The sequence below is a fragment of the Ranitomeya imitator genome, chromosome 3 (genome assembly GCF_032444005.1).
Source record: "Ranitomeya imitator isolate aRanImi1 chromosome 3, aRanImi1.pri, whole genome shotgun sequence".
Lineage (NCBI taxonomy): Eukaryota > Metazoa > Chordata > Amphibia > Anura > Dendrobatidae > Ranitomeya > Ranitomeya imitator.
Window position 1 is genome coordinate 826,094,701 of NC_091284.1, and position 27,661 is coordinate 826,122,361.

Here is a 27,661-nt window from a genome sequence, read left to right on the forward strand (position 1 = left end):
TTGAGTGCAAACCTCCTTCCATCAGCAAGGGCATTGAAGATGAAACGTGGCTGGGTCTTTCAACATGACAATGATCCAAAGCACACCGCCAGGGCAATGAAGGAGTGGCTTCGTAAGAAGCATTTCAAGGTCCTGGAGTGGCCTAGCCAGTCTCCAGATCTCAACCCTATAGAAAACCTTTGGAGGGAGTTGAAAGTCCGTGTTGCCAAGCGAAAAGCCAAAAACATCACTGCTCTAGAGGAGATCTGCATGGAGGAATGGGCCAACATACCAACAACAGTGTGTGGCAACCTTGTGAAGACTTACAGAAAACGTTTGACCTCTGTCATTGCCAACAAAGGATATATTACAAAGTATTGAGATGAAATTTTGGTTCTGACCAAATACTTATTTTCCACCATAATATGCAAATAAAATGTTAAAAAAACAGACAATGTGATTTTTTGGATTTTTTTTTCTCAGTTTGTCTCCCATAGTTGAGTTCTACCTATGATGTAAATTACAGACGCCTCTCATCTTTTTAAGTGGTGGAACTTGCACTATTGCTGACTGACTAAATACTTTTTTGCCCCACTGTATAAGTTATTAGTACTGGCATTTTATACACCAGTCTTGGTGAAGAGTTGGCCAATGGAAGATGCTCCAAATTTATTGTTAAGAAAGACAAAATTTGTTACAACTTTAAGCTGCTGTGCGCCACCGTCGGGGACCAGAGGACATTACAGTCATCATTTACACCACTTTTATGACTTAAAACTATGATGAATTTGTCAGCTGTGTCCCCTTCTCAGCTAAGGTCTGTCTCCTTTATAAAAAAGTTGGCCAAATTGTCTGAAAAGTGCTGTGCTCCTGTCCTGACATCCGCGGTTGATAGAGGTGCATCTATTATGATCCAGCCCACCAATGTCAATCACACAAAAAAGATTTATCAAACTATATGCTCCAGAATGTTGGTGCAATTTGAGGCAAAATATGGTCTTTCATGAATTTCACCATTTTTGTGGTTGGACACATTATGCGCCTTGTCCGACAAGGGCGTGTGACTTTGCTAAACAGTGTCTCAGTGAAAAGGAGGCATGGTTTAATATGGGATACAGTGTGCAAAGAATGAGCACATTTCTGGCACAAAGTAAATCAGGAGAACTAACAGGACAGAGTCCGCTCACCCATATGAAGGCCCGAAGCAGGAAGCTACAAAACAGAACAGAAGACTGGACTAGAAAGGGCCTGCACAACCGCATAATAAAAAAAAACCTTTATTATCACCACTAAAGACATATAAAAACAATTAAAAACGTGCAATAATTATAATAATCTTTATTTATATAGCGCCAACATATTCCGCAGCGCTTTACAGTTTAACAGTTTCAAACACAAACAGTAACAACGTTAACAATACAATAATTAAAGCGAAATAAGCCGCCCCTGCTCGTGAGAGCTTACAATCTACACTGAGGTGGGGGAGATACAAAGTACAGGTGTGCATTTACAATGATGTATTTACAATGATGGTCCAGCCATCTTCAGGGGGTGGGGGGTAGATGGAGATAGTGAATGGGCTACACACACACAAACATAAAATTACTTTAATTACTGAATGTGATAGGCCGCTCTGAACAAATGTGTTTTGAGCGAGCGCCTAAAACTATGCAAACTATGCAATATATACAAACCACACCCCCATTCCTAGAAAATACATATACCAAGTCACCTTATAGATATATTATTATTATTATTATTATTATACATTTTTATAGCGCCATTTATTCCATGGCGCTTTACATGTGAATACGGGGCAAATATAGACAAATACATTAAACATGAGCAGATAACAAGGCACACGAGTACATAAGGAGGGAGGACCCTGCCCGCGAGGGCTCACAGTCTGCAGGGGGTGGGTGAGGATACACTAGGAGAGGGAAGAGTTGGCTGTGCGGCTGTTCAGTAGGTTGAGGATCACTGCAGGCTGTAGGCTTGTCGGAAGAGATGAGTCTTCAGGTTCTTTTTGAAGGTTTCTATGGTAGGCGCAAGTCTGATGTGTTGGGGTAGAGAGTTCCAGAGTATGGGGGAAGCACGGGAGAAGTCTTGGATGCGGTTATGGGAAGAAGAGATGAGAGGGGAGTAGAGAAGGAGGTCTTGGGAGGATCGGAGGTCGCGTGTAGGTAGGTACCGGGAGACCATGTCACAGATGTATGGAGGAGACAGGTTGTGGATGGCTTTGTATGTCAGTGTGAGGGTTTTGAACTGGAGTCTCTGGGCGATAGGAAGCCAGTGAAGGGCTTGACACAGGGGAGAGGCTGGGGAATAGCGGGGAGACAGGTGGATTAGTCGGGCAGCAGAGTGTAGGATGGATTGGAGTGGTGCCAGAGTGCTAGAGGGGAGTCCAGAGAGTAGGAGGTTGCAGTAGTCGAGGCGGGAGATGATAAGGGCATGCACTAGCGTTTTTGCAGTGTTGCGGTCAAGGAAAGCACGGATCCGGGAAATATTTCACATATATATATATATATCATATATATATATATATATATCACAACAAAAGGCATAGAGCAATAGAACTACACATGATACATGATTAAATACATGGCAACAACACCACCTTCCCTAATACAAGTATAACCAACCTACATTGGGAAAATTATTTCCCAATGTATTTAATAAATAAGAACCCAAAAGAACTGGTACCATATAGACAACCTTTATACAACCTGGTAGATAAACCTGAAGTTGCACAGTACAGTCCTGTATGGTCAAGGTAGTCTAGAGAGCATAGGGTCCCAAGAATATGCATAGAACCGTTGTAAAACAGGTTCAAAAAGGGAGGGAGGGCAAAAAAAGGCTTCGGAATCAAAGTGATACAGCTGGCATCAGTGCCATAAGCAGCCTGGAGAAAGCCAGAATGGAGGGTGGGAGAGGAGCCCCAGCTGTATCACTTTGATTCCGAAGCCTTTTTTTTTTTGCCATCCCTCCTTTTTTCTAGACTTCCTTGACCATACAGGACTGTATTGTGCAACTTCAGGTTTATCTACCAGGTTGTATAAAGGTTGTCTATATGGTACCAATTCTTTTTGGTTCTTAATTATTAAATACATTGGGAAATAATTGTCCCAATGTAGGTTGGTTATACTTGTATTAGGGAAGGTGGTGTTGCCATGTATTTAAACATGTATCATGTGTAGTTCTATTGCTCTATGCCTTCTGTTGTGATATATCTATAAGGTGACTTGGTATATGTATTTTCTAGGAATGGGGGTGTGGTTTGTATACATTGCATGTTTTTAATTGTTTTTATATGTCTTTAGTGGTGATAATAAAGGTTTTTGATTTTTTATTCTTATGCGGTTGTGCAGGCCCTTTCTAGTCCAGTCTTCTCTTCTCTTTTGTGGTTACATATGGGTATGGACTAGGCACTGCACCCCTTACATTATATATGGTCTTTAATTTAACCAGAGTGTACCCTCTTTTGTTAATACGAAGCAGGAAGCTGGCGGTGCCGCAAGATAAGCACTCGAGGAAAGGAGGATTTCAGCATCAGGATTTTCTGTAAAACCACAAGTATAAAAAATTGAGAAATAGTCGCAACCCCTGTGAGATATGTATATCATGGCAGATGTCCACAGATGGCTGACTGCTGGTGATCGCTGTTAACCTCTTTGGCCAGTATTACACGTCCAGATAATTCCGCTACCGGAAAAATCGGTACCGGAATTATCCGTGTCCGTGTGCTCACGTGGCACATAAGTGTGGCACACGTGCGGCATCCGTGTGCCGACTGGGTACAGCACGCACCGTGCAGGAGACAGCGCTACAGTTAAGCGCTGTCCCCTCCATCTGGTGCTGAAGTCGCCATTCATTTCTTCTCTCCAGCAGTGAGAGAAGATATGAAAAATCTTTTTTTTTTTTTGGTGTTTGAAAAAAAAGATCCCTGTCCCCAACCCCCTAGGGGTGGAGCCGCATATTCATCACTGTAATGGGCGGCCCACGTGACCGCTCATACAGGAGAAGCTTCGGCGAGGAGAAGAAGCAGCGAGGGAGCCGGGTAAGTATTTTATTAACAGCGGGGGAGGGGGACGCACAAGAGGTGGGAGGGGGTTGGGGAGAGGGATCTTTTTTTTAAACACCCAAAAAAAATAATTTTCATATCTTTTCTCCAGCGAACGCTGCTGGAGAGAAGAAATGAATGGCGGCTTCAGCACCACACTGGGGGGACAGCGCTTACTGTAGCGCTGTCTCCTGCACGGAACACGGACTGCACACGGACATCATCCATGTGCGGTGCGTGTTATACACGGACCCACTGACTTTAATAGGTCCGTGTAATACGTGCGCTCCCACGAACACTGACATGTCTCCGTGTTTTTCAAACGGACACACGGTCCGTGAAAACACCCTGACATGTGCAGAGACACATTGATTTTAATGTGTCTACGTGAGTCAGTGTCTCCGGTACGTGAGGAAACTGTCACCTCACGTACCGGAGCCACTGACGTGTGAAACCGTCAAAACTATACATTTGGCTTGTATTGCCGTAATTACACAGACCTGGAAAATGTTTTGAGGTTATTTTTGCTGTACCATTAAAGACATACAAATAAAATATATTGCATTTTTACATTTCACCGCACTTGGAATGTTTTTTTTGTCTTTTTTCCCTTATAAAGAAGATCCAGGAAAACATACTCAGAAGGGAGGTAAGAACATTTCTAAAACAATCCACAGCGAGGAGATTGGAACAAAACAAAATCCTCTAAACTGCATGCTCGCAAACGCCAGAAGCCTGACAAACAAGATGGAAGAACTAGAAGCAGAAATATCTACAGGTAACTTTGACATAGTGGGAATAACCGAGACATGGTTAGATGAAAGCTATGACTGGGCAGTTAACTTACAGGGTTACAATCTGTTTAGAAAGGATCGTAAAAATCGGAGAGGAGGAGGGGTTTGTCTCTATGTAAAGTCTTGTCTAAAGTCCACTTTAAGGGAGGATATTAGCGAAGGAAATGAGGATGTCGAGTCCATATGGGTCGAAATTCATGGAGGGAAAAATGGTAACAAAATTCTCATTGGGGTCTGTTACAAACCCCCAAATATAACAGAAACCATGGAAAGTCTACTTCTAAAGCAGATAGATGAAGCTGCAACCCATAATGAGGTCCTGGTTATGGGGGACTTTAACTACCCGGATATTAACTGGGAAACAGAAACCTGTGAAACCCATAAAGGCAACAGGTTTCTGCTAATAACCAAGAAAAATTATCTTTCACAATTGGTGCAGAATCCAACCAGAGGAGCAGCACTTTTAGACCTAATACTATCTAATAGACCTGACAGAATAACAAATCTGCAGGTGGTCGGGCATCTAGGAAATAGCGACCACAATATTGTACAGTTTCACCTGTCTTTCATTAGGGGGACTTGTCAGGGAGTCACAAAAACACTGAACTTTAGGAAGGCAAAGTTTGACCAGCTTAGAGATGCCCTTAATCTGGTAGACTGGGACAATATCCTCAGAAATAAGAATACAGATAATAAATGGGAAATGTTTAAGAACATCCTAAATAGGCAGTGTAAGCGGTTTATACCTTGTGGGAATAAAAGGACTAGAAATAGGAAAAACCCAATGTGGCTAAACAAAGAAGTAAGACAGGCAATTAACAGTAAAAAGAAAGCATTTGCACTACTAAAGCAGGATGGCACCATTGAAGCTCTAAAAAACTATAGGGAGAAAAATACTTTATCTAAAAAACTAATTAAAGCTGCCAAAAAGGAAACAGAGAAGCACATTGCTAAGGAGAGTAAAACTAATCCCAAACTGTTCTTCAACTATATCAATAGTAAAAGAATAAAAACTGAAAATGTAGGCCCCTTAAAAAATAGTGAGGAAAGAATGGTTGTAGATGACGAGGAAAAAGCTAACATATTAAACACCTTCTTCTCCACGGTATTCACGGTGGAAAATGAAATGCTAGGTGAAATCCCAAGAAACAATGAAAACCCTATATTAAGGGTCACCAATCTAACCCAAGAAGAGGTGCGAAACCGGCTAAATAAGATTAAAATAGATAAATCTCCGGGTCCGGATGGCATACACCCACGAGTACTAAGAGAACTAAGTAATGTAATAGATAAACCATTATTTCTTATTTTTAGGGACTCTATAGCGACAGGGTCTGTTCCGCAGGATTGGCGCATAGCAAATGTGGTGCCAATATTCAAAAAGGGCTCTAAAAGTGAATCTTGAAATTATAGGCCAGTAAGTCTATCCTCTATTGTTGGTAAAATATTTGAAGGGTTTCTGAGGGATGTTATTCTGGATTATTTCAATGAGAATAACTGTTTAACTCCATATCAGCATGGGTTTATGAGAAATCGCTCCTGTCAAACCAATCTAATCAGTTTTTATGAAGAGGTAAGCTATAGGCTGGACCACGGTGAGTCATTGGACGTGGTATATCTCGATTTTTCCAAAGCGTTTGATACCGTGCCGCACAAGAGGTTGGTACACAAAATGAGAATGCTTGGTCTGGGGGAAAATGTGTGTAAATGGGTTAGTAACTGGCTTAGTGATAGAAAGCAGAGGGTGGTTATAAATGGTATAGTCTCTAACTGGGTCGCTGTGACCAGTGGGGTACCACATGGGTCAGTATTGGGACCTGTTCTCTTCAACATATTCATTAATGATCTGGTAGAAGGTTTACACAGTAAAATATCGATATTTGCAGATGATACAAAACTATGTAAAGCAGTTAATACAAGAGAAGATAGTATTCTGCTACAGATGGATCTGGATAAGTTGGAAACTTGGGCTGAAAGGTGGCAGATGAGGTTTAACAATGATAAATGTAAGGTTATACACATGGGAAGAAGGAATCAATGTCACCATTACACACTGAATGGGAAACCACTGGGTAAATCTGACAGGGAGAAGGACTTGGGGATCCTAGTTAATGATAAACTTACCTGGAGCAGCCAGTGCCAGGCAGCAGCTGCCAAGGCAAACAGGATCATGGGGTGCATTAAAAGAGGTCTGGATACACATGATGAGAGCATTATACTGCCTCTGTACAAATCCCTAGTTAGACCGCACATGGAGTACTGTGTCCAGTTTTGGGCACCGGTGCTCAGGAAGGATATAATGGAACTAGAGAGAGTACAAAGGAGGGCAACAAAATTAATAAAGGGGATGGGAGAACTACAATACCCAGATAGATTAGCGAAATTAGGATTATTTAGTCTAGAAAAAAGACGACTGAGGGGCGATCTAATAACCATGTATAAGTATATAAGGGGACAATACAAATATCTCGCTGAGGATCTGTTTATACCAAGGAAGGTGACGGGCACAAGGGGGCATTCTTTGCGTCTGGAGGAGAGAAGGTTTTTCCACCAACATAGAAGAGGATTCTTTACTGTTAGGGCAGTGAGAATCTGGAATTGCTTGCCTGAGGAGGTGGTGATGGCGAACTCAGTCGAGGGGTTCAAGAGAGGCCTGGATGTCTTCCTGGAGCAGAACAATATTGTATCATACAATTAGGTTCTGTAGAAGGACGTAGATCTGGGGATTTATTATGATGGAATATAGGCTGAACTGGATGGACAAATGTCTTTTTTCGGCCTTACTAACTATGTTACTATGTTACTATCTTAAAGGGAACCTGTCACCCCATTTTTGGCCTATAAGCTGCGGCCACAGCCATCAGGGGCTTATCTACAGTATTCTGTAATGCTGTAGATAAGCCCCGAATGTACCCTGAAAGATAAGAAAAACAAGGTAGATTACACTCACCCAGGGGCGGTCCCGGTGCGGTCCGGGTCCAGCGTCTCCCATCTTCATGCGATGACATCCTCTTCTTTGCTTCCTGTCGCGGCTCCTGCGCAGGCGTACTTTATCTGCCATGTACTGCAGTGCGCAGGCGCCTGGCTCGAGTTCATATGAGGACAACCAGCAGAGGGCGCCTCTTATGATCTCGAGCCTGGGAGCTTTCTAGGATAGTTCCCACGATCTAGGAACAGCCAGCAGAGGGCACCTCACCACAAATGCAGGTAAATATAGGTAATTGACCTACTTTACCTACATTCTCCGGGGTTTTGCAGACATGAGCAACGTTGCATTAGCAAAGCTCGTGCCTGCAAAATGTTTTAACCCCTTCAGATGGATTTACATCGTTGGACTTTACAGATCTGCGGAAGGTAAGGATATTGTTGGTTTATTATGTTTTTTTTGTTACAGAACGAGGGTCTTCAGTGATTGGATTGGGCATTCAATAAAATATTAAAACAACCTTTGTTTTTATTTCATTAAAATAATGTTTAATAATGTGTTTGTGTATTTTTTTAACCCTTTACTAGTATTGGATTAATAATGGATAGGTGTCATATTTGACGCCTCTCCATTATTAATTTGGCTTAATGTCACCTTACAATAGCAAGGTGGCATTAACCCTTCATTACCCCATATCCCACCGCTACACGGGAATGGGAAGAGAGTGGCCAAGTGCCAGAATAGGCGCATCTTCCAGATGTGCCTTTTCTGGGGTGGCTGGGGGCAGATGTTTTTAGCCGGGGGGGGGGGGGCAATAACCATGGACTAGGCTATTAATATCTGCCCTCAGTCAATGGCTTTACTACTCTGGCGGAGAAAATTGTGCGGGAGCCCACGCCAATTTTTTCCGCCATTTAACCCCTTAATTTACTAGCTAGAGCACCCAAATTTTGCATAGACACACTACTGACATTAGTAGTGTGGAATATGCAAAAAAAATGGTGATATGAGATGGTTTACTGTATGTAAACCAGGTCTCATATCATGTCGGGTTTAGGAAGGAGAAAGCAAAAGCCGGTAATTGAATTACCGGTTTTCTGCTATTTCGCGCTGTATGAAGCAATAATATATATACATATATGTGTCTACTGACATATATATATATATATATATAGACAGTATATATATATATTTTTTTTTTTACACATGGATCCCTTGTATATCCGTATGTCGGTTTTGCAAGCCTGCGATAAAAACACGCAGTACGGATGACATACGGATTACATACGGAGGATGCCATGCGCAAGAAACGCTGAAACACCCTGCCTACGGAGGAGCTACAGACCACTATTTTCGGGACTTTTCAGCGTATTACGGCCGTAATATACGGACCGTATTTTCATACGCTGAGTGTGAAGCCGGCCTAAGAATTTTATTTAGCAATGATTAAAAGACAAAAATGTAAATAGTATTCAAATGTATATAAAACAGGGGAGAACACGGCAGAATGGACTCAAAGCAATCCATGTTATATATCAATAAATGCACATGCAACAGCAGGCTCTGGATTACAAAAATGAATAACCACAAATTGGATGTAACCATAACCAGTGAGAAAAATCTCAGCAGAATATAAATATCAAAAAATCTTGTGAAGATCTACTGGTATAGAATAATAATAAATGTGCCTCATAGAGACTACTGGAATATATTAAATATGAGACCATGTAGTTAAACCTATATGGGTACTGAAGTAACCAAAGAATATATGGCTGTGCCGACTATCAGGTAACTAAGTAGGTATTAGGTAAAGTGTCAGTGCATTGTATGGATAGAATCCGAGTTCACATGTACCTATGTAGGAACCATATTAGGAGAAGTCATAAGCAAAGTGTTAGCGCTGTGTGCATACCTGCTGGTGGGAGGATTTGCCGTGAGACAGGAAGAAGCCACGTTGCGAAACGCGCGTCGGGGTTATCCTGTCTCACGGCAGAAAACAAACACTACATACTTACCTTCAGCTGTCTGTCCCCGGCGCTGTGTTTCTCTGCACTCCTCCTGCATCCTGTGTCAGCGCCGGCCAGCCGGAAAGCACAGCGGTGACGTCACCACTCTGCTTTACGGCTGACCGGCGCTGACAGTGCAGAGGAAAGCACAGCGCCGGAGGACAGACAGCTGAAGGTAAGTATGTAGTGTTTGTTTTTTTACGTTTAAGCTGGTAACCAGGGTAAACATCGGGTTACTAAGAGCGGCCCTGCGCTTAGTAACCCGATGTTTACCCTGGTTACTGGGGACCTCGGGATCGTTGGTCGCTGGAGAGCGGTCTGTGTGACAGCTCTCCAGCGACCAAACAGCGACGCTGCAGCGATCGACATCGTTGTCGGTATCGCTGCAGTGTCGCTTAGTGTGACGGTACCCTTACTCTTGGATCTGTGATTTTATTGGAAGTGTAAACCCATACATTTATAGTTACTCTCACACATATGTATGAGTGTTACCATCCAAAAAAACAGACCGATTTTATTCTCAGGTTTCTTAGGTTCCTAATTGCTTTGAAGATGCGTCAATTTGTTTCTGATCCAGTCTTTTTCAGTGAAGTGGGTAGACCATCAGGACTTTTTATCCATTGAGTCTTAAGAATGTATCAGTTACAAATGGATGAAACTAGGATGAAAAGCTGAAGTACAAAGTATTCCTAGTTCATCTAAGTCTCATGGATTCCCATAGACTTTCTCAAAGTTCCCCATAGACTTTAATGGCCAAATCTGATCCACAAAACAGATAAGAATAGGAAATGTTCCACAGATATGGATCGGTTTTTAAAACTAATGTGTGTATGGATCAATGAAATTCTTTGGATCTAGGTGCTGTCAGAGAAAAACAAATCGGACAGATCTAGGAGGTGTCATGTGTGGATGCATCCTTGTGATAATGCTACTGCATGCTCCCCAAGCTAAAATGTACCAGTCATCCCATTTATCCATCTCAGATGTTTGTGTTTAACATTATCCGGATCATGAACTGCAGGACAAATACTATTTCAGTCAGTTTGTTGAAGGTTTATTTTTTGCTGGTCTGGTGGATAATGGTGTTACGAATAATACATCACACTGGTAGTAGACCAGTAGAGGAGGACGCTGTGACCATATCTCCGGAGTCGATGTCTGGGCAGGCTGTATAGTCTCTGATGTTGATGAGGCCAGGGACCACACAACAACTTAAGGCACTTCGGTCGATACGCATGTCATGGACATGATACCACTCATTTGCTTTTTCATCATAACTTTCAACATGTAATGTTGTGCCAAATACGTTGAATCCACCTATAACCAAAAGACGGTCATCTATTACTTCTATTCCAAAGTTACTGCGTGGTGAGTACATGCTTGGCACGACATGCCAGGTGCTGTCCACAGTGTTGTACGCCTCTGCACTTGATAAGTTATTTATTCCATCAAAACCTCCAACCTGAAAAATAAAATAAAGATCATTTGATTTGACTATTTAGGCTATCCTGTCTTTTTTCTGGCTATTGCGGGGTCTTATTCTACACTGCAATATTTTTATGTATTTAGAATAGGTTATAGATGGTTTTATGTGCTGCCCCATAGTGGTTGCTCATCTAATGGGAGCCAATCTTCTGCCCTGCTAGGATTGGGGAACCTTCAGTCAACCTGACAATTTAACCCCTTCCCGACCTTTGACGCACCGTATGCGTCATGAAAACCTGTGCCATTCCAACCTGTGACGCAGCATATGCGTCATGGCCTGAATGGGCTCCTGCAGGCCGGGTGAAAGGGTTAACTGTAATTTCACCCGGCCTGCAGGGACAGGAGGAGTTGTACTTTAGCCCAGGGGGGGTGGCTTCACCCCTCCGTGGCTACGATCACTCTGATTGGCTGTTGAAAGTGAAACTGCCAATCAGAGCGATTTGTAATATTTCACCTAAAAAACTGGTGAAATATTACAATCCAGCCATGGCCGATGCTGCAATATCATCGGCCATGGCTGGAAACACTTATGTGCCCCCACCCCACCGATCGCCCCCCCAGCCCTCCGATCTGTGGTCCACTCCGCCCGGCCTGTGCTCCGCTCCCCCGTCCTCCAGTCCGCTCCCCCATGCTCCAATCCCACCCCCCATGCTCCAATCCCACCCCCCTGCAGTCCGATCCACCCCCCGTGCTCCAATCCCACCCCCCCGCAGTCCGATCCATCCCCCCGCACTCCGATCCACCCCCCCGCACTGCGATCCACCCCCCCATGCTCCGATCCACCCCCCCCCCGTGCTCCCCTCCACCCCATCATACTTACCGAGCCTCCTGGGGTCCGTCCGTCTTCTTTCCTGGGCGCCGCCATCTTCCAAAATGGCGGGCACATGCGCAGTGCGCCCGCCGAATCTGCCGGCCGGCAGATTCATTTCAAGTACATTTTGATCACTGTGATAAAACCTCACAATGGTCAAAATTAAAAAAAATACTAAATGACCCCCCCCCCTTTGTCACCTCCATAGGTAGAGACAATAATAAAATAAAGACATTTTTTTTTTCTTCCACTAAGGTTGAGATTAGGGTTAGGGTTAGGGTTAGGGTTAGGGCTGTTGTGAATTCCGCTCTTGGGCTCCCTCTGGTGGTTGTAAGTAGCATTTTTGTGAGTTCTGCTCTTGGGCTCCCTCTTGTGGTTTTGAGTGGTATGGCTGCTTCTTGGATTTAGCTTCTGCAGCTGTTTTCACTGATCATCTTCTTGGCTCGGCTATATTAGTCTGGCCTTATCTCTCATTCAATGCCAGTTGTCAATTGTTCCTGCCTGGAGTCATTGCTCTTAGGATTTCCTGACACTCTGACCAGCTCAACAAAGCTAAGTCCTTGCTTGTCTTTTTGTAGTTCACTTGTTGTGGACTTTGTTGATCAGCATTTTGTTGTTTTGCGCTTTTGTCCAGCTTATCAATATGGATCTATTCAGCTAAGCTGGAAGCTCTGGGCAGTAGAGTTTGCCCTCCACACCTTTAGTCAGGTGTGGAGATTTTTGTATTTCTCTGCGGTGGACTTTTTCTAGTTTTTTTCTACTGACCGCACAGTGCTCTGTTCTGTACTTTTTCTTTCTAGCTAGAAGTGGCCTCCTGTGCTAAAACTTGTTTCATACTACGTATGTCATTTCCTTCTCCTCTCACAGTCATTACATGTGGGGGGCTAATCTATCCTTTGGGGATTTTCTCTGAGGCAAGATAGTTTTCCTGCTTCTGTCTTTAGGGGTAGTTAGCTCTTAGGCTGTGACGAGGTGCCTAGGGAGAGTTAGGAGCATTCCACGGCTATTTCTAGTCTTGTGTTGAGCTTAGGGACTGTGGTCAGTATAGCTACCACCTGCTCAGAGCTAGTCACATGTCGCTCCTTAATCACCAGAGCATAACAGTACAACTGGCCAAAAATGAGCTGAATGCATCTCAAAAGAAGGAAAAGAAATGGAGTTCTGAGCCATTTTTTTTCTTTGGTTTGTTTTGTCTTTTTTCTTCCTCTTAAATTCTGGGTGATTCAGGATTTGGATGCAGGCATGGATGTGCAGGGGTTATTTTCTCGTGTGTATCAGCTTGTACAGAGTATTCAAGATTATGTTGCTCAGATTCCGGCCTTAGAGCCTAGAATTCCTACTCCGGATTTGTTTTACGGGGATAGATCTAAGTATTTGAACTTTAAAAATAACTGCAAATTGTTTTTTTGCTCTGAAACCTCGTTCCTGTGGTGATCCTATTCAGCAAGTAAAGATAGTTATTTCTCTGCTGCGTGGCGACCCTCAGGACTGGGCATTCTCTCTTGAGTCAGGGAATCCGGCATTGCTTAATGTAGATGCATTTTTTCAATCGCTCGGATTATTGTATGATGAACCTAACTCTGTAGAGCATGCTGAGAAAACACTGTTGGCCCTGTGTCAGGGTCAGGAAGCGGCAGAATTATACTGCCAGAAATTTAGAAAATGGTCTGTGCTCACTAAATGGAATGAGGATGCTCTGGCAGCAATTTTCAGAAAGGGTCTTTCTGAAGCCCTTAAAGATGTGATGGTGGGGTTTCCCACGCCTGTTGGTTTGAGCGATTCTATGTCTCTGGCCATTCAGATTGATCGGCGCCTGCGCGAACGCAAAGTAGTGCACCATATGGCAGTTTCCTCTGAGCAGAGTCCTGGGCCTATGCAATGTGATAGGATTTTGACTAGAGCGGAACAGAGGGGATACAGACATCAGAATGGGCTGTGTTTTTACTGTGGTGGTTCAGCTCATGCTATTTCTGATTGCCCTAAGCGTATTAAGAGGGTCGCTAGATCTGTTACCATTAGTACTGTGCAGCCTAAGATTCTCCTGTCTGTGACCCTGATTTGCTCATTGTCATCTTTTTCTGTCATGGCATTTGTGGATTCAGGCGCTGCTCTGAACTTAATGGACTTAGAATTCGCTAGGCGCTGTGGTTTTTCTTTGCAGCCTTTGCAGAGTCCCATACCCTTGAAGGGTATTGATGCTACACCATTGGCCAAGAATAAACCTCAGTATTGGACTCAGCTGACTATGTGCATGGCTCCTGCACATCAGGAAGATTGCTGTTTTCTGGTGTTGCATAATTTACATGATGTTGTTGTACTGGGTTTTCCATGGTTACAAGTACACAATCCAGTGCTGGATTGGAAATCAATGTCTGTGACTAGTTGGGGTTGTCAAGGGGTACATAGTGACGTTCCCTTAATGTCAATTTCCTCTTCCCCCTCTTCTGATGTTCCTGATTTTTTGTCAGATTTCCAGGATGTATTCGATGAGCCCAAGTCCAGTCCCCTTCCACCGCACAGGGACTGTGATTGTGCTATTGACTTGATTCCTGGCTGTAAGTTCCCTAAGGGCCGACTTTTTAATCTGTCTGTGCCAGAGCATGCCGCCATGCGGAGCTATGTTAAGGAGTCTTTGGAGAAGGGGCATATTCGGCCGTCTTCGTCACCATTGGGAGCGGGATTCTTCTTTGTTGCCAAGAAGGATGGTTCCTTAAGACCCTGTATTGATTATCACCTTCTTAATAAGATCACGGTCAAATTCCAATACCCTTTACCTTTGCTCTCTGATCTGTTTGCTAGGATTAAGGGGGCTAGTTGGTTTACCAAGATTGACCTTCGAGGGGCATATAATCTTGTTCGTATTAAACAGGGTGACGAATGGAAAACTGCATTTAATACGCTCGAAGGTCATTTTGAATACCTAGTGCCTAGTGATGCCTTTCGGGCTTTCTAATGCCCCTTCTGTATTTCAGTCCTTAATGCATGATATTTTCCGCAATTATCTTGACAAATTCTTGATTGTGTATTTGGATGATATTTTAATTTTTTCCGATGATTGGGAGTCTCATGTGAAGCAGGTCAGGATGGTATTCCAGATCCTTCGTGATAATGCTCTATTTGTGAAGGGGTCTAAGTGCCTATTTGGAGTTCAGAAGGTCTCTTTTTTTGGGGTTTATTTTTTCTCCTTCGTCTATAGAAATGGATCCTGTTAAGGTCCAAGCCATTCATGACTGGATTCAACCCACATCTGTGAAGAGCCTTCAGAAATTTTTGGGCTTTGCTAATTTTTATCGCCGTTTCATTGCCAACTTCTCTAGTGTGGTTAAACCCCTGACCGATTTGACGAAGAAAGGCGCTGATGTGACTAATTGGTCTTCTGAGGCTGTTGAGGCCTTTCAGGAGCTTAAACGCCGATTTACTTCTGCCCCTGTCTTGCGTCAGCCGGATGTTTCTCTTCCTTTTCAGGTTGAAGTGGATGCTTCTGAGATTGGGGCAGGGGCCGTTTTGTCACAGAGGAATTCTGATGGTTCCTTGATGAAGCCATGTGCCTTCTTTTCCCGAAAGTTTTCGCCTGCGGAACGCAATTATGATGTCGGCAATCGGGAGTTGTTGGCTATGAAGTGGGCATTTGAGGAGTGGCGACATTGGCTTGAGGGAGCCAAGCACCACATTGTGGTCTTGACCGATCATAAGAATCTGATTTACCTTGAGTCGGCCAAGCGGCTGAACCCTAGACAGGCTCGGTGTTCCCTGTTTTTCTCCCGTTTTGATTTTGTGGTCTCATATCTTCCAGGATCTAAGAATGTTAAGGCGGATGCCCTCTCTAGGAGTTTTTTGCCTGATTCCCCTGGAGTCCTTGAGCCGCTTGGTATTCTTAAGGAAGGGGTGATTCTGTCTGCCATCTCCCCTGATTTGCGGCGGGCGCTTCAGGAATTTCAGGCTAATAAACCTGACCGCTGTCCTGTAGGGAAGCTGTTTGTTCCTGATAGATGGACAAGTAAGGTGATTTCTGAGGTCCATTGTTCTGTGTTGGCCGGTCACCCTGGGATTTTTGGTACCAGAGATTTGGTTGCTAGGTCCTTTTGGTGGCCTTCCTTATCGCGGGATGTGCGTTCTTTTGTGCAGACGTGTGGGACTTGTGCCCGGGCTAAGCCTTGCTGTTCCCGCGCTAGTGGGTTGCTTTTGCCTTTGCCCATTCCGGAGAGGCCTTGGACGCATATTTCCATGGATTTTATTTCGGATCTTCCTGTGTCCCAGAGGATGTCTGTTATCTGGGTGGTTTGTGACCAGTTCTCTAAAATGGTCCATTTGGTACCTTTGCCTAAATTGCCTTCCTCCTCTGATTTGGTTCCATTGTTTTTTCAACATGTGGTTCGTTTGCATGGCATTCCGGAGAATATTGTGTCTGACAGAAGTTCCCAGTTTGTTTCCAAGTTTTGGCGGGCCTTTTGTGCTAGGATGGGTATTGATTTGTCTTTTTCTTTGGCGTTCCATCCTCAGACAAATGGCCAAACTGAGCGAACTAATCAAACCTTGGAAACCTATTTGAGATGCTTTGTGTCTGCTGATCAGGATGATTGGGTGACTTTTTTGCCGTTGGCCGAGTTTGCCCTTAATAATCGGGCCAGTTCGGCTACTTTGGTTTCGCTTTTCTTTTGTAATTTTAGTTTCCATCCTCGTTTTTCTTCAGGGCAGGTTGAGCCTTCTGATTGTCCTGGTGTGGATTCTGTGATGGACAGGTTACAGCTCATGGACTCATGTGGTGGACAATTTGACGTTGTCCCAGGAAAAGGCTCAGTGTTTTGCTAACCGCCGTCGGTGTGTTGGTCCTCGGCTTCGTGTAGGGGATTTGGTCTGGTTGTCCTCTCGTCATGTTCCTATGAAGGTTTCTTCCCCTAAGTTCAAGCCTCGGTTTATTGGTCCTTATAAGATTTCGGAGATTATCAATCCTGTGTCTTTTCGTTTGGCCCTTCCAGCCTCTTTTGCCATCCACAATGTTTTCCATAGATCTTTGTTGCGGAGATATGTGGTGCCCGTTGTTCCATCTGTTGATCCTCCTGCCCCGGTGTTGGTTGAGGGGGAGTTGGAATATGTGGTTGAGAAAATTTTGGATTCTCGTTTTTCGAGGCGGAAGCTTCAGTAAGTGGAAGGGTTATGGCCAGGAGGATAATTCTTGGGTTGTTGCCTCCGATGTTCATGCCGCCGATTTGGTTCGTGCTTTTCATTTGGCTCGTCCTGATCGGCCTGGGGGCTCTGGTGAGGGTTCGGTGACCCCTCCTCAAGGGGGGGTTACTGTTGTGAATTCCGCTCTTGGGCTCCATCTGGTGGTTGTAAGTAGCATTTTTGTGAGTTCTGCTCTTGGGCTCCCTCCTGTGGTTTTGAGTGGTATGTAACATAGTAACATAGTAAGGCCGAAAAAAGACATTTGTCCATCCAGTTCAGCCTATATTCCATCATTATAAATCCCCAGATTTACGTCCTTCTACAGAACCTAATAATTGTATGATACAATATTGTTCTGCTCCAGTATGGCTGCTTCTTGGATTTAGCTTCTGCAGCTGTTTTCACTGATCGTCTTCTTGGCTCGGCTATATTAGTCTGGCCTTATCTCTCATTGAATTCCAGTTGTCAATTGTTCCTGCCTGGAGTCATTGCTCTTAGGATTTCCTGACACTCTGACCAGCTCAACAAAGCTAAGTCCTTGCTTGTCTTTTTGTAGTTCACTTGTTGTGGACTTTGTTGATCAGCATTTTGTTGTTTTGCTCTTTTGTCCAGCTTATCAATATGGATCTATTCAGCTAAGCTGGAAGCTCTGGGCAGCAGAGTTTGCCCTCCACACCTTTAGTCAGGTGTGGAGATTTTTGTATTTCTCTGCGGTGGACTTTTTCTAGTTTTTTTCTACTGACCGCACAGTGCTCTGTTCTGTACTTTTTCTTTCTAGCTAGAAGTGGCCTCCTGTGCTAAATCTTGTTTCATACTACGTATGTCATTTCCTTCTCCTCTCACAGTCATTACATGTGGGGGGCTAATCTATCCTTTGGGGATTTTCTCTGAGGCAAGATAGTTTTCCTGCTTCTGTCTTTAGGGGTAGTTAGCTCTTAGGCTGTGACGAGATGCCTAGGTAGAGTTAGGAGCATTCCACGGCTATTTCTAGTGTTGTGTTGAGCTTAGGGACTGCGGTCAGTATAGCTACCACCTGCTCAGAGCTAGTCACATGTCGCTCCTTAATCACCAGAGCATAACATAGGGCTAGGGTTAGGGCTAGGGTTAGGGCTAGGGTTAGGGCTAGGGTTAGGGCTAGGGTTAGGGTTAGGGTTTCGGTATGTGCACATGTATTCTGGTCCTCTGCGGATTTTTCCGCAGCGGATTTGATAAATCCGCAGTGCTAAACCGCTGTGGATTTATCGCGGATTTACCGCTGTTTTTCTGCGCATTTCACTGTGGTTTTACAACTGCGGTTTACTATTGGAGCAGTTGTAAAACCGCTGCGGAATCCGCAGAAAGAAGTGACATGCTGCGGAATGTAAACCCCTGCGTTTCCGTGCAGTTTTTCTGCAGCATGTATACAGCGATTTTTGTTTCCCCTAGGTTTACATTGAACTGTAAACTGCAGCATTTTCCGCACTGTGTGCACATACCTTTAGAATTAGGCTATATGCACGCGGTGCGGATTTGGCTGCGGATTGGCCGCTGCGGATTCGCAGCAGAGTTCCATCAGGTTTACAGTACCAAGTAAACCTATGGAAAACCAAATTCGCTGTGCCCATGGTGCGGAAAATACAGCGCAGAAACGCTGCGTTGTATTTTCCGCAGAATGTCAATTCTTTGTGCGGATTCCGCAGCGTTTTACATCTGTCCCTCAATAGGAATCCGCAGGTGAAATCCGCACAAAAAACACTGGCTATCCGCGGTAAATCCGCAGGTAAAACGCAGTGCCCTTTACCCACGGATTTTTCAAAAATGGTGCGGAAAAATCTCACACGAATCCGCAACGTGGGCACATAGCCTTAGGGTTAGGGTTGGAATTAGGGTTGTTGTTAGGGTTATGGCTACAGTTGGGATTAGGGTTAGGGGTGTGGGGTGGTTAGTGTTGGAGGTAGAATTGAGGGGTTTCCACTGTTTAGGCACATCAGGGGTCTCCAAACGCAACATGGCGCCACCATTGATTCCAGCCAATCTTGTATTCAAAAAGTCAAATGGTGCTCCCTCACTTCCGAGCCCCGACGTGTGCCCAAACAGTGGTTTACCCCCACATATGGGGTACCAGCATACTCAGGATAAACTGCGCAACAATTATTGGGGTCCAATTTCTCCTGTTACCCTTGTGAAAATAAAAAATTGCTTGCTAAAACATCATTTTTGAGGAAAGAAAAATGATTTTTTATTTTCACGGCTCTGCGTTGTAAACGTCTGTGAAGCACTTGGGGGTTCAAAGTGCTCACCACATATCTAGATAAGTTCCTTGGGGGGGTCTAGTTTCCAAAATGGGGTCACTTGTGGGGGGGTTTCTACTGTTTAGGCACACCAGGGGCTCTGCAAACGCAACGTGACGCCCACAGACCATTCCATCAAAGTCTGCATTTCAAAAGTCACTGCTTTCCTTCTGAGCCTCGACGTGTGCCCAAACAGTGGTTTACCCCCACACATGGGGTATCAGCGTACTCAGGAGAAACTGGACAACAACTATTGGGGTCCAATTTCTCCTGTAACCCTTGGGAAAATAAAAAATTCTGGGCTAAAAAATTATTTTTGAGGAAAGAAAGCGTATTTATTATTTTCACGGCTCTGCGTTATAAACTTCTGTGAAGCACTTGGGGGTTCAAAGTGCTCACCACACATCTAGATAAGTTCCTTTCGGGGTCTCGTTTCTAAAATGGGGTCACTTGTGGGGGGTTTCTACTGTTTAGCCACATCAGGGTCTCTGCAAACGCAACGTGACGCCCACAGAGCATTCCATCAAAGTCTGCATTTCAAAACGTCACTACTTCACTTCCGAGCCCCGGCATGTGCCCAAACAGTGGTTTACCCCCACATATGGGGTATCAACGTACTCAGAAGAAACTGGACAACAACTATTGGGGTCAAATTTCTCCTGTTACCCATGGGAAAATTAAAAAATTCTGGGCTAAAAAATTATTTTTTGAGGAAAGTAAACGTATTTATTATTTTCACTGCTCTGTGTTATGAACTTCTGTGAAGCACTTGGGGGTTCAAAGTGCTCACCTCACATCTAGATAAGTTCCTTTGGGGGTCTGGTTTCCAAAATGGGGTCACCTGTGGGGGGGGTTTCTACTGTTTAGCCACATCAGGGGCTCTGCAAATGCAACGTGACGCCCACAGAGCATTCCATCAAAGTCTGCATTTCAAAACATCACTACTTCCCTTCCAAACCCCGGCATGTGCCCAAACAGTGGTTTACCCCCACATATGGGGTATCAGCGTACTCAGGAGAAACTGGACAACAACTTTTGGGGTCAAATTTCTCCTGTTACCCTTGGGAAAATAAAAAATTGCGGGCTAAAAAATCATTTTTGAGAAAAGAATTTTTATTTTTTATTTTCATGGTTCTACGTTATAAACTTCTGTGAAGCACTTGGGAGTTCAAAGTCAGTGGCGTAGGAAGGAGGGGTGCGGGGGGGGGGGGGGGGGCGGGCCGCCCCGGGCGGCACAATGCGGGGGCGGCTATCAGCGCGGCTGTGCGCACTCATTCTCTGCTCCTTCCTCCCAGCATTATGAGGACTGGAGCAGAGCGCTGGCAGTGCGCGCGGCCGTGCAGAGTTGCTGGCTGCAGTGTAGCAGGGGCACACAGTCACACACGCTGTGACTCACCCCCGCACCTGCAGTCAGCAGCAGAAGCTCCGATCCCGCCCCTCCAGCAGCGTCACAGCTCTCACAATGTGAAGAGCCATGGAGGGGCGGGGCTAAATGTCGGGGGCGGAGCCACGGACAAGCAGGAAGAAGAGGCAGAAGGAAATATGAAAATCAGAGCGGGAGACAGAAAAGATGTGAGAACAGAGACAGAAAACAACAGAGAGGCAAGACACAGGTGAGAAGTATATATGTGTATATATATACACATATATATATATATTACATCATTGTCTAAGGGTCACACTTCCGTCTTTCTGTCTGTCCTTCTGTCTTTCTTTCTTTCACGGATATTCATTGGGCGCGGCCTCTGTCTGTCGTCGCTGATTGGTCTCGGCAGCTGCCTGTCATGGCTGCCGCGACCAATCAGCGACGGGCACAGTCCGATTAGTCCCTCCGCTGCAGTTAGTGCCCGGCGCCTGCTCTATACTCCCCACAATCAGCGCCCGCTCCATAATCCCCTCCAGTCATCACACACAGGGTTAATAGCAGCGGTAACGGGCCGCGGTGTAACGCACTCCGTTACCGCTGCTATTAACCCTGTGTGTCCCCAAGTATTTACTATTGATGCTGCCTATGCAGCATCAATAGTAAAAATATGTCATGTTAAAAATAATAAAAAAATGAAAAAACCTGCTATACTCACCCTCCATCGCCTTTCCCGCTCCTCGCAACGCTCCAGTGCCCGCTCCATGCAAGCGGCAGGTTCCGGTGCCAAGGATGGTATGTGAGAAGGACCTGCCATGACGTCACGGTCATGTGACCGCAACGTCATCACAGGTCCTGCGCTCATACCAACCCTGGGACTGGAAGCTGCCTCGTGCGATACAGGGCCAGAATTCATCGGAGGGTGAGTATATGTTTATTTTTTATTTTAAGTCTGTATACTACGTGGCTCTGTGCTGTATACTCCATCACTGGGCAATATACTACGTGGCTGGGCAATATACTACGTGACTGGGCAATATACTACGTGGCTGGGCAATATACTACGTGGCTGGGCAATATACTACGTGGCTGGGCAATATGCTACGTGGGCTGTGCAATATACTACATGGCTGTGTTATATACTACGTGGCTGTGCTATACGCTATGTGGGCTGTGTTATATACTGCGTGGGCTGTGTTATACACTACGTGGCTGTGCTATATGCTACGTGGGCTGTGTTATATGCTATGTGGCTATGCTATATTTCTCTGCTGTATCTGCATCATGAATCATGCTATGTGTTAAAGGGGAGGCCCACTGAGACTCTTTCGCCCGGGGCCCTTTAAAACCGCGGCCGGCGCTGCAGCTGTTTAACGCTATTGACGTGCGGGCCCGCGCCCGTACGTCAATAGTTAACAACAGCCACCAGCCATTTGGAGGCTGGCAGCTGAAGTCGGCCGCAGCGCACACGTCGACGGCTTCTGACGTCATTGTCAGTCGCCGGCGAGTGCACGCTTCAGCTGCGTGGAGAGAGCAGGAGCGCGGTCAGGTAAGCAGAACTTGTTTTTTTCTTTTGCAGACCCGATCATGTGTGTTGTCCTATTTTTGGTAACCTTTGTGTGTATTGAGCCGAGGGGGGGGGGGGGCGCCAAACTCGGGAGCAGCCCCGGGCGGCAAAAGCTCTAGCTACGCCCCTGCTCAAAGTGCTCACCACACATCTAGATTAGTTCCTTTGGGGGTTTTGTTTCCAAAATGGGGTCATTTGTGGGCGATCTGCAATGTTTAGGCACACAGGGGCTATCCAAACGCGACATGGTGTCCGCTAATGATTGGAGCTAATATTCCATTTAAAAAGCCAAATGGCGTGCCTTCCCTTCCGAGCCCTGCCGTGCGCCAAAACAGTGGTTTACCCCCACATATGGGGTATCAGCGTACTCAGGACAAACTGGACAACAACATTTGGGGTCCAATTTCTCCTATTACCCTTGGCAAAATAGGAAATTCCAGGCTAAAAAATAATTTTTGAGGAAAGAAAAATTATTTTTTTATTTTCATGGCTCTGCGTTATAAACTTCTGTGAAGCACCTGGGGGTTTAAAGTGCTCAATATGCATCTAGATAAGTTCCTTGGGGGGTCTAGTTTCCAAAATGGGGTCACTTGTGGGGAAGCTCCAATGTTTAGGCACACAGGGGCTCTCCAAACGCGACATGGTGTCCGCTAACAATTGGAGCTAATTTTCCATTCAAAAAGCCAAATGGCGCTCCTTCCCTTCCGAGCCTTGTCATCTCCCCTGTATATAGTATATACCAGTGTGTCATCTCCTCCTGTATATAGTATATACCTGTATGTTATCTCCTCCTGTATATAGTATATACCTGTGTGTCATCTCCCCTGTATATAGTATATATGTGTGTGTGTCATCTCCCCTGTATATAGTATATACCTGTGTCATCTCTCCTGTATATAGTATATACCTGTATGTCATCTCCTCCTGTATATAAAATATAGCTATATACCATCTCCCCTGTATATAGTATATACCTGTATGCCATCTCCTCCTGGCTGTCAATTTGCCTCCAACACTTTTCCTATCACTTTTTCCCCATTATGTAGATAGGGGCAAAATTGTTTGGTGAATTGGAACGCGCGGGGTTAAAATTTTGCCTCACAACATAGCCTATGACGCTCTCGGGGTCCAGATGTGTGACTGTTCAAAATGTTGTGGCTGTAGCTGTGATGGTGCAGATGCCAATCCCGGACATACACACACACACACACACACACACACATACACACATACATACACACACATACACACACACACAAACATTCAGCTTTATATATTAGATTAGTCCATACCACATATACTTTTTCTCCATAGGCAACAACTCCCAATCCACAGCGTCGACTGCTCATTGGAGAAATTATACTCCACTGCATGGTATCAAGGTTGTACATCTCAGCAGTGATCAAGCACTCGTTCCCATTTAATCCTCCACATATATAGATCTGTGAAGAAAAAAATAATAATAGTCATAAATTTTATACATACGATTTTTTATACATAAAGAAGGAACTACCAAAATGTACTAGCATCTCAATAGAATAGTAGAATTGGAGAAGAAGAATAAGGAAGTAACCATCAAGTGTGTTGCTTCTGGGTGTGATAAAGGGAACCTGTCTGTTGACCATGCTATCCAAACCATGGACAGCTGGAATCAGAGCCAGGCTGCATAATTATAGGTTTGCTATAAAATATTAACCAGTCTACGTGATTGAGAGGTTTGTCCCAAGGTACACATATGGCAGAGACCTATCAGTAACTAGAGTAGTGAAGAGAGAAGTGGTCGGACCGGTCTCGTCTGCAGCCTGGATCTTTGAATTCTGTTTCCTCTAAAATGCTAGAGCTTTACAGAGTAGAATGTGCATTCCTGAGTGTGTGTGTGTCACATTAATAAGGCTGTATTTGCATCACAGAACTCAATAGGGGTTCAATACAGTCCTAGGAGACCTCCAAGTGTCATACGTATTATTTTCAAGCAACTAGGTCCTTTGCAATATTGAGATTTAAGGCGAATTTAAAAATCTAACCTTTGGGGAAAATTTAGAGATGCTGTCAAATTTGAATTTCACGCGATCCGCTTATATCTAATTAGGATGACTATCTCCTTACCCGATCATTAAGTGTGGTGGCACCTGCATCGCTTCTTTGCTCATTCATAGGGGCAATCAAACTCCACTGGTTGGTTTCTGGCTCGTATCGTTCAGCAGTGTTCAGATGAAAATGGCCATCATGGCCTCCCATTGCATAGATGTTTTCATCCAGAATTGTGACACTGACATAACATCTCTTTGAATGCATCGGTGCTACTTGCTTCCATGCTTTCTTGACTGGGTTAAAACGTGTTACATCGTTACAATAATCCACACCATCAAATCCACCAATAATGTACACATAGCCGTTTAAGTATGCTGTTCCATGATAGGCTCTTGGACTTTCTTCTTCACATGTAACATTGATCCATTTGTCAGCACGAGCATCATATGATTCCATGGCATTGGTTAGTCTACCTCTACGCCAACCACCAATGGCAAACAAGACTGCACAAGGAAGACGGGGTCTGCTCATAGGACTTTGAAAAACAGAGGGGCCATTAACATAGCGGTTAGACATGGCTTGGGAAGCATTAATTAGAATAGGTTTACATTCTTCATTGTCTCGTATATAGATGTTGGATTTGACATTGTTGCCATAATATTCGGTGGGCATGAAGGCAAAGCGAACCTGGAAAGAAATTTAATGGTTACTATTGCTCAATAAAAGCTGTTAATAAATCAATAACACAAAAAAACATTGTAATATTTTGTCAAAGAAATATGCCTTTTTCTCCACCTGTTAGCCTTTTCTAATACCCTTTGCCTCCTGAACTTATTTAACTCATGTAGAAAAATCTGTCTCATTCAAAAGATTGTCAATTCATCGAGGGATCATAATACAGTGGACCATTAAGTCTATTGGGGGGAGAGAGGGTGTGGAAAATAGTGAAAGAGGTGCCGCTTCTTTGTAGTAAGCACCCCCCCCCCACCTCCACGCCACCCTCTTGTGCTGGACTCACAGCTACACTGCTCTCTACTGCTATATAATGTCCTCTGTGATGCTGCAGCTTCTGTCTACATTCTACAAAGTGATAGGGGAACATGATTCCCTATTGTCTCTCTTGTCTCCATGTACCATGTAGAGGAGACATCATATCAGCTAGTCTACTCCCAATAGCTCATAGACACCTGGAATTTATAGATGGGAAACTTAGTGAAAATGCAGAATAAAAGTCATACAATCGCCAGAAATAATGTTATTTCTGATGTACACACAAATGACAGCTTATCTTGAAGTCAGCTGAGAAGACAGGTGTGCTTTAAAAAAAAGAGAACCAATTGTGTCTTGCAAAACAATAAAAAGTATGATAAAGGCAACGAGAAAAATGTGAAATCAAATACATCTACTGAAGTAAGCAGAAATTTGTACAGTATATCTCTATCTATCTAAGCCCGAATGTGAACATGAAGCATCAATGTAGGTGGCATAGCGCTTAGTAAAAAAACAAACATTCAACAGCACGTTTTTCTTCTTCTGAACCAATGGTCAGACCTTCACTGATATCAGCTACATGTTTCAATCAGCTTTTGTTCAGAATATTTTTAACTCTAGGTGAAGACTTCATGATAAAACTTCAGCATTACCTCTGGAAGAAGATCTGAGATATACTGTTGCCGGCTTGCTGGGTTATAATTGATCCACTTTATGATGGCTTCAAAGGCAGCTTCCTCGTGTTTAACATTAAGTTCATCGTTCTCTAAAAGACCTTTCAGTTCGGTGGCTGACAGTTCAGGAAACTCATCTGAGGTCTTCATTATATTTTCGAAATGATGCAAGATGTAAGCACATGCCTTCTGGTGAAGCTTGGGGCAATAGTAACACTCAGTAAACTTGTAGATGCCAATACTATTTTCTGGGCACAGTTGGTTTATCAGGAAATCAGAACATCGTTGAATAAGATCTAGAATGTTGAAATAATCTGCCGCAATGAAGAGATTTTCCACATTGTCGGCATTGATTGGGACAGTCCGTGTATAGGCATACTCTAGAATAAAGCTCATTATCTCTGGAGAGACGCCAGATATCTCATACGCCTTCTCTTCACTGTTGTTCCAGCCGTTTGTGAACAATGCTCTGCAATTAGAAAGAATGTAGAGATAAAAGCATGATCTAGGTGAAAATTGCATTTACCTACAAGAAACTATTAAATGGAACAATATAGATTAAAAGTCAAAACCTTGATTTAAGGTGAATGGAATTTGCCTCAAATTTTTACAAAAACTTGCCCAAATACAGATATCCAGAATTCTCTTTGGGCCAATCCAGCAAAATGTTGTCCGTCTGTCGCATAGCTTAAATTCCATACAAATGAAATTTCTTGAAGAAATTTAAGCAAAGCTGTGAATTTTACATTTTTCCCAAATTTGCCCATCTCTAGTTAAAGGGGTCCCCTAGAATTTCTGGCCTTTCCTTATGATGTCAATGTTTGTTTGTTTTTTAGGTCACACTAGAGTCTGAAAGCGTTCTAGAGTGATTTGACCCTCTTAATGAACATGAAAGGGCCCGTGAGTTCTGTTGTTTAGTGAGGGTTTCACATTGCTGAAATAATTAATTCTGGAAAATCCTAATATCCATAGAATTAGAGTTTACAGCCAATCGTGAACATTTTCATAAAATTACATTTCGCTGTGAGCATCTTAAATACTGACCTAAAGTAAGGACTGCAGCCACATAGGATAATCTTATGAGCATTGAACTCTACATCGCCAACTTTGATGACAATGTCACACAGCTTGCCCTCCATTCTAAGCTCATTAAAGATATTGAAAGGCTCAGGGATCATTGTGCTTTCCATGTTGCTGGTGTAAAAGCTTTCCTCAGGATCTATTATGAATGTATGGTGGCCTATCCTGTCACTGCGTCTTCTAGTCTCCAAGCTGTTCAGCTAATGGAATCAAAATCTGATGTTTCTTTATGACATCACAATCTGCATTGTGTGTTGGAATTCTGAATGGAATGGCCATAGAGTAATACAGGAGTCCTATCTAATTACTTGTATCAGAGTCCCATAATAATCCCCCATCTAATCTCATCTAACGTTCCATAATAATCTATGTTCTAGCTATCTACATTATATATCACTGATCTGATAGACTTTTCTTCCATTCAGCCTTTTATTATATTTCTGTCTCTATTGTGTACACTTG

General features: G+C 44.0%; 1 protein-coding gene across 1 annotated transcript; it reads right to left on the reverse strand.

Moving 5' to 3' along the window:
- Positions 1 to 10,802: 10,802 nt before the first annotated feature.
- On the reverse strand, positions 10,803 to 27,452 carry LOC138672373 (kelch-like protein 10). The gene is made up of 5 exons (XM_069760308.1): positions 27,164 to 27,452; positions 26,099 to 26,588; positions 24,531 to 25,142; positions 23,717 to 23,866; positions 10,803 to 11,227 (listed from the first exon to the last, which is right to left on the reverse strand). Exons 1-5 carry the CDS (start codon positions 27,307 to 27,309, stop codon positions 10,865 to 10,867), a joined length of 1,761 nt encoding a protein of 586 aa, XP_069616409.1. The 5' UTR covers positions 27,310 to 27,452; the 3' UTR covers positions 10,803 to 10,864.
- Between the last annotated feature and the right edge of the window lie 209 nt (positions 27,453 to 27,661).